Below are 10466 nucleotides of genomic sequence, written 5' to 3' on the forward strand. Positions count from 1 at the left end.
TCCACCACTGCCTGGCACACGACCTTTCTCCTTTCCCCTTGCCTGACCCCAGCAGCTGTCCTCAGCAACATTCACCCCTTCCTTTCCCATCGACTCCAGCCTCTCTTGCCCTTTCAACCCAACATGCATCCTCCTGGATGTGGGTACTGAGCTGGACACCGGGAAAACAATGCATCTCTAAGAGCTTACATTCTGGCAGAACTCCTGATCCTATGCAAGTTATTTAGCTGCCCTAAGTCCGTTGGGCATAAAAGGGGTTAAAAGTATAGTCACATAGCATTACTGGGGGCAGCTGCCGAGAAGGTGGAGACAAGGGGATGAGCACAGTGATTCCCAAACTTGTCTGTACATTGGAATCACCTGGGGAATTTTGAAAAACACGGATGCCCAGGCTTCAGCCCCAGAGGTTCTAATTTAATAGGTATGGGCTGTGGTCCATTACTGGGATTTTTCAAAGATTTGTTTGCTTCTTTATTTGTGAAACAGAGAGCACCGGCCTGAGGGGCAGAGGGAGAGGGAATCTCAAGCAGACTCCGTGCTCAGTGCGGAGCCCAAGGCAGGGCTCGATCTCACAACCCCAAGATCACGAGCCTGAGGTCATGACCCTGAGATCATGACCCCAAGCAGAAACCAAGAGTCGGACACATAACAGACTGCACCACCCAGGGGCCCCTTGTTAGTGGGATTTGTAAAGTTTCCAGGTGACTCTAACTTGTAGCTTAGTTTGAGAACCACTGGTGGGGCATAAGACCTGGTCTCTTTTAGAGGCCCCTGCACACACCCATGCTGAGGGGCAACTTGGACCCTCACCTGTAACACATAGTCTGAGCTGGTGAGGGTGTAGGCTCTTCCTCCAAGGTGGAAGGAGATGTCGGGGAGCATCGGCACCTGGTTGCAGTTCACGACATACTGAGGGGAAGGTAAAGGGAACCCGCTGAGTGTGGGAAGTCCCCCAGCAGACACAGCCCCATGCCTGTGGCTGGGCCCCTCTGCTGGAGGAGTGAGAGGAGAGGAGGGAAGCCCCAGAATGGCCCCACTTGGAACCTACTGCTTCTGGGGTAATTCTGGGGCCCAGGTTGTGCTCCCAGCAGCCTCTGGTGCCCCCACTCCCCCAACTTACTTCATTTGTGCTCAGTTCCTTGGCCCCCAGGGTGTCCATGAGCAGCCTCAGGGAGCTTGTGGGACCCGAGATGTACGATGCACCAGTATCGACCACCACCATGCAGCCCTCCTCGCAGACCACGGTGGCTGACCTCACAGACACCCTGGGGGAGGCCAGTTGGAGCATCAGACAGACATCAGGCTGATGGGACCCTGCCAGGCTGCATAGTTTCTCTGAGTGAGGCCAGTAGCGGGGGCGGGGGCCCATGCTGGTGGTCCCGGGAAGCACTGGAGGATGGGAAGGCATGCACTGGAGGAGGAAAGGTGCCATCCCCGTTCCCAGCATACTGCCTGGTGACCCGCCGCCTCCTCTCAGTGCACCCCCTCCCCTCTGCTCATCATAACTCCGTGTTCCCCAGCCCTGGGCAGAGCGCCCAGAGAGCAAATGTAGGCTGTGCCTTAAGAAGGTACTGCATTTTAGGACAGAGGACAAGATGGTAAGGCTGCCCCTTCCCTCCCCTACCGCCCCCCCCCCCCGCAGCAACAGCAGCAGCAGTTCTGGAGAGCAGGAGGGTGGAGGGTTCCTGACCCTTTCATCTTGATCTGCCAGGAGCCAGTCTGGCTGACGCTCACATAGTGGAAATTCCCTTGGTAATACTGGGGGTCGCTGCCTCCCAAGACAAGCTCTCCTCCGAGCAAGTGGGAATCCCTAGAGGAAAGATCAGAGCACCTGGAGACCCGGCACCCCAGCAACCAGGGCAGTTGGGCAAGGAGACAGGGGTGGGGGTGGGAGGGAGAGGGCAGAGGACGATGGGAAGGGTGGCATGGCCGGGAAGCTGCAGGAACACCACTTCTCCACCTTCGTTGCACCCGCTCAAGCATCCCCCCAGGGAAGGAGCCGGTGCAAGGACTGTGAGCAGAAGGCAAGGGGACAGTTGGCTGCAGCCTCACTTGGGTTTGGGGAGCTGCAGGTTGAGCAGGTGTGTGGGTTGGGGAGCTCTCGGGGACCGGTGGGGTCAGAGCGGGTAAGGGGCAGGAGGCGAACAGGAAGGATGGGTGGACAACTTCGGCATCGGCAGAGCCGGGGCCTGCAGAGGTGAGTTGGGCTGGGTGGCCGCTGTGAATCTGACCCTGGTGTTCAGGAGGGTCAGGGTCAGGGCCAGGGGTTGGGGGTAGGGCTCAGCTCCTTACTTGGAGTTTCTGCAGAGAAAGAGACCAGCAGAGAGGGGGCCTAGGTTTCAGCTGAGCCTCACCAGTCTCTCTGCTGGGCAGGGTGGGTACCATGCCCGCTTTTCACCCTTTAGATGGAGTCACGCAGCAGGGGGGAGTGGAGTGAGCAGAATCAGGCTCCTGGTGCCCCGTCCACAGCTAACCCCTTGCCTTCCTCTCCTCCCGGCTGCACGGCACCTCCCACAGCTCAGGGCCTACCCCAGGGGGCTGGTTTCCCATGTGCATGTGGGGGTTGGGGGTTTTCCAATGGGCGCCTGGGAGGTTTGGCACATGCTCTGTGGGCACGTGTACCTCACTGCCCTTGTACAATGTGCATGTGCAAACACCAGCCACCTCGGCCCCACTCCCAACACTTCAAGATCCTTCCGAGGTTCCCTCCTCCCTGTCCCAGGGTCAAGGAAGAAGCAGGCCCTCTTCTCCACAAGGCCCTTCTTCTTCCTGCCTGCTGGATTCTCCTCCCTCCCGTGGCCTCCAGGCTCCGCGCCCTCCATGTTCCTCTCCTTTCTTCCAGTTTCCATCTCTCACTTTCCATTGGCTTCTTCCTCCACCTGCAAGCAGGCTCCGACCTCCCCCAGCATTTCCAAACACCCACCCGTCTCTCTGCTCCTCACCTGTACCCCCTTCCTGACATTTCCTTCCCTGTCGAACCTCTCGGGGCATTCTTCATCTGCCCTCGCATCTGCCTCCCAACTGCTGGCCGCCTGGCCACGCCCCATCTCCGAGCCAGCTCTGCCTGGGACTGCCCCCCTGGCTACAGGGCCCGTTGGTGGCCTTTGTGTTTCCTGGTCTCCCTTTCACCTGTGGGATTTCTCTGGGCCCCGAGCCTCCCCTGCACTCGCCTTGTGTTCTTCCCCTGAGGACCCCTCGTGTCCAGCTCTTACTGTCTTTCCAGACCCAGCTGCCAGCCCAACAGCTGGCAACGGCTTCCCCGAGGCTGGCTGAACGCCACATAAGCTCAGCCCAGAGTGGAAAGGCACCTGTGGGTTTCAGCCCCTCGCTCCCTGTTGCTGCACATTACGTCCTGCTCTTTCTTGTCTTCCTTCCAGACCGTAAGCTCTGTGAGGGCAAGGACTCTCTCCTGTGTAATGTGTTCATGGCTGCACCCCAAGACTTCTCATGGCGTTTGGCACTTGAGCACTCAATATTTGTTGAATCAATGAAGGGGCAAATAAATGAAAGAATTAATGAATGAAGTCCTCTTTCTGTGTGAGTGGGGTCGTGGGCCCTTCACAGTAATGCTTTACTTTCCATCTCCCCCAGTTTGCATTTTCCTCTTGTTCTAGAGCAATGCTAATAGAACTTTCTATAATGATGGAAATGTTCTCTATCTCTACCTCCCAGTATGTAGCCACTAGTCACCGCGGCTGCTGAACACTTGAAATGGGGCTGTGTGACTCAGGAACTTTTTAAAAATTTTAATTAATTTAAATTTAAGTGGCGGCTTCCAACCTGGATAGTGGTTTTCTGTATATGAACTGAATGTCTCCTAGTCATAAACATGTTAGAATTCCAGTCCTGGGGTGCCTGGGTGGCTCAGTGGGTTGAGCCTCTGCCTTCAGCTCAGGTCAGGATCTCTGGGTCCTGGGATCGAGCCCCACATCCAGCTCTCTGCTCAGCGGGGAGCCTGCTTCCCCATCTCTCTCTGCCTGCTGCTCTGCCTACTTGTGATCTCTCTCTGTCAAATAAATAAATAAAATCTTAAAAAAAAATAATTCCAGTTCTGACTCTCTCCAACCTCCCTCCCTCCCTCCCTCCCTCCCCCTGCCTCAGCCCCTGAAGCCCCAGGCTCACCTGCTGTAGTAGACGGAGAAGACATCTTCCTTTAGCACCCCCTGGGAGAGGATGTGGTCAAAGACAGGGGTGACGCCGCCAACAGCCTGCGCTGGGAAGCCCATGCCCAGAACCCCATCAAACTTAGCCAGCATGAAGGGGATCAGGGGCAGCTCTGTGACCTCTCCAAACGTCTGTGTCACGGTGATGCCGCCCACCTGTGGGAGAAAGGACCAGAGGAGACCAAGCCTACTGTCCTGTTCCTGCCCAGGGTCTAGTCTAGGGGTCACATGCCCTAGGGTGGAGAAATTTGGGATGAGACCATTTCATCAATCACCCCCACACCGGCCCCCCCCATATCCTCTCTTCTAATACTTGTGCAGGCTGTGGGGATCCAGAGAGAACGGGGCTTGCCCCAAGGGCTGGGAGGGGCAGAGGCTGAGAAGATGGTTCTGCCAGAAAGTACCAGAAAAATGCACCAGGAGCTCCCACACCCCTTCCCCAGCTTCCACACTGGCAGAATTGGGCCTCAGTTCCCCACCCCCACTGTGGGTAAGGGTTTCTTCAGCCCAGTCAGGCTTCCTCCCCTGGTTTCACAGACAAGGGGAGGGTAAAGAGCTAATCCTACTGATTAGCTCTCACATTCCACGTGTACCCCTCCCATAACTGACAGCAGCAGCTGGAGAAACCCCAGAATGGAGAGGGTCAGATGCAAACCAAATGAAAAAGAAAACCAAGCCCTGACCATAACCCAAACTTTAACCTCGGCTGTGAACTTAACACCTATGCCCCAACCTAAAACAAATTCTGACCCTAACCTCACCAGTACCACTGACCCTGACTCGGACCCTGATTTCAGTCCGGGGTCTGGTTAAGAAGAGCACAGTCAGAGCTGGGTGAGCTCAAGGTCAAAGGCTCCATAAAAGTCCCCTCGTGCAGCCAGAAGCTCAGGTTTGCTGGGTCCCAGATCCTGTTGCTTTGCCTCCCTGGCCCCTGGCAGGTGGCGGGTCAGGGTTCCTCCCCTCCCCAGGCTCCAAGGTAGACTGAACTGTACCCTCCCCAAGTATGGGCCCTCAGGCAGTAGGAGATGTCTGGGGACCAAAAAGGGCAGGTGTCAAGTGACCTGGGGCACTCCCACTTACAGTCACCATGTCCTGACTTAAGAAGCCTTTGACCTTCCCGGATCCGTAGTGGATGGTGAATGCCGTTCCGTTCTCCATGTAGCTGGAGGATTCCGAGGAGTCATAGAGGCTGTGAATCTCTGTCAGGGAGACGTAGGCTCAGGGCTCTCCGATGGAGGCCTGGCCAGGGGGGGGCAGGGAGGCAGGTGCCCTCGGCGAATGGTCCCTGTGGTTGAGAACTTAGGAGCAGGGGTGGAGTGGCCCTGCGGTTGGAGGCTTGAAAATGTGTTTCATCCATCAAGGACTATGTTGTTTCTTGGGCCCCTGTCAGGTGCCCAGATCTGTGAGAATTTTGTCTCTAATGAAGCATTTCTAATGCAGGGGTGTGGAAAAGATTCTGGTCCCAGTGAGCATTAACTAAGAGGTTGTTGACTAAGGAAAAGTCAGTCCTCTCCCAGTCTCAGGAAAGGGGAGAAATGGCCTTGTGGGCAGGCTGGGGACTCCTCTGGCTTGCCATTTTACCTTGGTGGTCCTATCGGGAAAATGGGGGGCATTTTTATCTCTCCTCTCGGGGGCGGTGAGAGCAGGGACAGAGAGGAGATGGATCTGATGGTGGCAGAGGGTGTGAGGTAGGACTGGCCAGGTGTAGTGGGGGCTTGGGAGAGGAACCTCAGGTCTTGCAGGGACGGGCAGGGGTAGGGCGGGGGGCTCACCACAGGCCGTGTAGAGAGGGCTGCACTTGGTGGAGGGCACCCAGAGGTTGGCTGAACCCGTGTCAAAGATGACTTTGAAGGTCTGGGGTGGGGTGCCGATGCCAATCTCCCCATAGTACTGGGTCTGTGGGGGTGAAAGGAGGCAGCTGGGGGGTGGGGAGGCTCGGGAGCCTTGGACCTTGGGCTTTTGCCCGATACCCCTTCTGGCACGTGAGGTGAGATGAGGTAGCTCACACAGCCTCTCTGGGTTTCCATGTTCTGGCAGGGCCTCGGTGTAAGGCTGAGTACCATCTTAGGACTTCCCAGGAAGTGAGACAAGAGAGCAAAATAAAAATATTGAAAATGAAGCAGGAAGGTGTCCCACATCTGGGGGGATACTAATGCAATCAGTAGTCATGATGTACAGAGCCTGTCACAGAGACCTGCCCCTGAGGTCATGTACCCGTCCTGTCCACCAGGGACACCTGGGCTCGAGGCCCAGAGCCTGGATTCCTGCGTTCCCAACCTAACTCTGCTTCTGGGCTCCTTTCGGCCCTCTGTACCTCAGCCTTCCCAGCTCTGAAATGGGAATTTTATAGGCTGCCCAGTGTGGTTCAACAGCTCCATCAGAGACAGCGTGGAAAGAGCACAGAAAGCCTTGGGTCCGAGAGAGAAAGGAGACGGAGGAACAAGGCCCCAGCCGGGCACTCACGTCCAGATAGTTGGTGAGGACCACGGGGGAGGTGCCGTTGCCGAAGGAGAGTCTCTTGGTAAAAAGGCTCCAGTCAGCACCAAGCCTGGCCACATCCACGCCTCTCTCCTTCAGGCTTTCCCGGATGGAGGGCATTTTCTTGAGGAAGATCCTGGTCCAGGGGGAAGGAGGGAAAAACCAGAAGAGCTCTGCACTCCCCCATGATAATGGTGGGGTCCCCAAAGCTTCTAGTATAATTCTCCCTAACCGAGCCCAGACACTGAAGCATGGCTCCTGTGCTCTAAGGCGTCTGAAAGAGAATTTGCAGGCCTCCTTGAGTCAACTGCACTGGAATTAAATAATCCTCCGTGCACTTCCTTCTGCTGTCGAATTTTGATCCCTATCACGACAAAGGCATTTGTTCATTCTTTCTTTCATTCCATAATTACATGCTGAACACTTACTCTGTGCCCGCACTGCACTGGATACTAGAGATAGAAAGATAAAGATCATCGCTGTCTTCAGGGAGCTCCAGCAGGCGAGAGGCGGGAGGAGGAAGAGGAGGAAACCCAACAATGACATCCCCTCTAAGATGACGACTGGCGTGCTCCCCTCAAGGCTGGACAGGAGGATGCAGTGCCTCGGGAGGCCTGTAGGTGGCGGCAGGCACCCGCAGCAGCCTGCAGGGGCTCTGGGATGCCACACCGGGTAGACACCCAGCCAGGGCTGTGGGCTGGAGCAGGAGGAGTGATCCGGTGGGGTGGGGAAAGCAGCCAGCATCTCCAGAGTGCCTGTGCCCTCTGTCCTTGGAAAGAGATGCCTTCTTGAGTCCGAGTCCCAGTCCTTCAGTTTCTTTCCCTGACGCCTGCCTCTTGCCTTTGGGAGGTGGAATTAAAGACACTGGGGATGGGGGGTAAAGCATACCGAGCTGCCGCTTGGTGAGCACCAAACACTACCCTTCGCCCCCACGTAGCCCTCATGAGGCCATCGTCATCGTCCTCATTCTATGACCAGGAAGCAGAGGCTCCCGGGGTTGGGGGACTCAGAAAGGACAGAGCAGGGATTCGAAGCAGTGTGTTAGTCATGTTCTCCAGAGGGCAATCCCAGGGCTTCCACGTGACGGCTCTTTGTGGAAGCCTGAGGGGTGTGTGTGTGTGTGTGTGTGTCTCTAGCTGTTGGCCGGGGGGGGGGGGGGGGTCCTGGGAATGCAGCCCAATTTATGGGGAACCTGTCTTTTCTAGCTGCTCATCTATTTATACTGCCCTTTCCTGCTCCTATCCGGCGTTGCCAGACCCCATCATGCCCACGGACCCCAGTGCAGCTTTCCTGCCAGCCAGTGTCCTATCTTAAGGGACATGACTTATCATAGTCATGTCACCGTTTACTGTTCACAGAGAAGTTTCACAGTGACGATCTTATTCTCCGCCATCCCTTGGGGGGGGGTGATTATTCCCACTTCACAGACGGGGAAATGGAGTGGCAGAGAAAGCCTGATCCTAAAGAGGGTGCATTTTCTACCACTTACCCTGAACAGCCTCTGCTCTGGACCTTTACTCTTACCATTCTCCTTTCAGAAAGTCCCTTCCCCCACACCCCACCTCTGCTTGGGCTCCAGCTTCAATTTCCCTCGGGCGCTCACAGCCAGCACTGCAAGCACAGCCTCGGGCTTGTGCACACAGTGGTGTCTGGTGGTGAGGATGCAGCAGTCGTGGGTTCATGCTTAAATCCCTTATTAATGTTATTTGGATCAACTTACCTAACCTCTCTGGTCCTTTTTGTGCGTCCAAAATGCCCTCCCCTATGAGATCACGGTGCAGATCAAATGCGCTGCCCACTGCTCAATAAATGGAAAATGTGTGTGCAAGAGCTGGCAGAATGCCCTAAGAACTGGGTCCTGTGTTCAGATCTCCCGGAGTGCCCTGTATGACGCTGCGCACACAGCAGGGGGAAACACTGTGTGTTTCAAAAGCCTCTTTCTTCATTTCTGGCCCAAACCCTTCTTCTCTTTTTAAAGAGAACCAGGAGAGGGGGTGGACGCCTGTGTGGCTCAGTTGGTTAAGTGACTGCCTCCGGCTTAGGTCATGATTCTAGAGTCCTGGGATCGAGCCCTGCATCGGGCTCCCTGCTCCGCTAAGAATCTGCGTCTCCCACTGACCCTCCCCCTCCCCCATGCTCCATCTCATTCTCTGTCTCAAATAAATAGAATCTTTAAAAAAATAAAGCGAACAAGGGAGAATGTTTTTTTATCTTGTTCTGCCCTTACCCTGGGTGCAGGGGCTGCACCCAGGCATGGTCTGACCCCACACCCCTGACCTAGCAGTTACCCTCTGGGAGCCTCGGAGTGAGGGAAGAGGCTTTGGAAACAAAAGACCCCGTAGGTGTTGAGTCTCAGCCTCTCCCATGTGATCTCCCTGAGCGTCGGTGTCCTCACCTGTGAAATGGAACTGCTGGGTTGTCGGCAAGAGGATTTGAGATACGCGGAAGGATCCTGTGAAATCCTAGGCATTTTACAGGCTTAGTAACTATGACCATTGTTGAAACCTATCCTCTTAGGGGCCTGGGGCTGGCTCAGTCTGTAGCACGTGACACTTGGTCTCAGAGTTATGAGTTCAAGCCCCACGCGGAGTGTAGAGATTCCTTAAAAGTGAGATTTAAAAAAAACAAAGCACCTCACCCTGCCTTTTTACCTTGAGATCTTCTGGTCCCTCCTGCCCTCCCTACCCTGAAGCCCTTTCTCCTTGACGTCCTCATTGTTCTGCTTCTCCCCCTTCTGCAGGCTTAATGACCCTTGTGAACTTAATGGGCCCGGTTCCCACGGGTCTGGCCCTGGGTGCGGTGCAAGCTCGGTCCTCCTCCCTCCCTCCTCTGGGCTATCTTAAGCCTTTCTTTTAACACCGGTGACAATCCTGCCTGTAGGACTAGCACCAGCTGGTTTCTGCCGCTTGTCAGTATCACGCTGAGGGCTCTACGTACGTTATCTCATTAAATCTTCAAATCTGTGAAGTAGGTACTGTTATGATCTCTGGTTTTAAACAGTTAAACTGCGCCCTTGAGAGGTTAAGTAACTTGCCCAGGCTCCCTGAACTAGTTAGGTCAGCCGCTGGGGCAGGATTTAACCCAAGACAACGAAACTCTGGAAGGCTGGTGTTCAACCACTGTATTCTTCCTTGGTGGGCTTCTCCATAGCACCCCCTTCTTCATCATTAGGCTGTGAGCTCCTTGAGAACAAGAGGTAGGTCTTAATCATCCCCACAGTGTCTTGCATGGTGATTCATGCAGGAGCAAAAAAGCTTTGGGCAGAGATCAAAGGACGTGGCTTATTGGACTGAGTCGTGTGCCCCTATTGGCCATAGGATACCGGCGAGTCACCTCTCTGAATGGGACCGCACCTCCCTGCCCAGCTGGTCGTGAGGACTGGGGGACGCCCCCTGTCTGGAAGCCAGGAGCCCCGGTGCCCCGGCCCCCACCTGCACAGCCCATTACCTTCCGAAGGCGCCGGTGTCTGCGGGGAGGCCGCAGGTGCAGACACCCCAGACCACCAGTAGGAGTCCCCAGCGAGGCATTCTGCTCCATTGGTCCATGCTTGGCCCAGGTGCCTGACTCCCTCAGGGATCCCCTGAAGCCTTGTGGCTCCCAGAGCCCTTCTTTTATGCGCTCCACATTTGGGAGGTTGTGATTTTGCTCTGCCTTGATTTATGATCGTGGGGCAGATGGAGGACGGCCAGTAATAAATCCCCCCAGGGGACTAGCGGGGGTGAAGGGTGACCAGGTTTCGACGCAGAGCTGGGGAACCAGGGGAAGAACCAGGGCTGTGGGAAAGCAATGCCATGCCCCATGACGCCAGCGGCCCCATCTCAGCCT

At 55.7% G+C, this 10466-nt stretch overlaps 1 protein-coding gene across 1 annotated transcript in view; it reads right to left on the reverse strand.

The window, feature by feature from the left end:
- REN (renin) overlaps positions 1-10243 on the reverse strand; it is a 12756-nt gene extending 2513 nt beyond the window's left edge. Inside the window, exons 1-8 of the mRNA XM_082702093.1 lie at positions 10089-10243; positions 6627-6777; positions 5936-6059; positions 5244-5362; positions 4123-4319; positions 1691-1810; positions 1121-1265; positions 811-909 (exon numbers count right to left, since the gene is read on the reverse strand). Of these exons, the coding sequence (XP_082558219.1) occupies positions 811-909; positions 1121-1265; positions 1691-1810; positions 4123-4319; positions 5244-5362; positions 5936-6059; positions 6627-6777; positions 10089-10186 (1053 nt within the window). The 5' untranslated portion in view covers positions 10187-10243. The remainder of the gene's footprint in view (positions 1-810; positions 910-1120; positions 1266-1690; positions 1811-4122; positions 4320-5243; positions 5363-5935; positions 6060-6626; positions 6778-10088) is intronic.
- Between the last annotated feature and the right edge of the window lie 223 nt (positions 10244-10466).

This window comes from Mustela nivalis (assembly GCF_964662115.1).
Source record: "Mustela nivalis genome assembly, chromosome: 16".
NCBI classification, from domain to species: Eukaryota; Metazoa; Chordata; class Mammalia; order Carnivora; family Mustelidae; genus Mustela; species Mustela nivalis.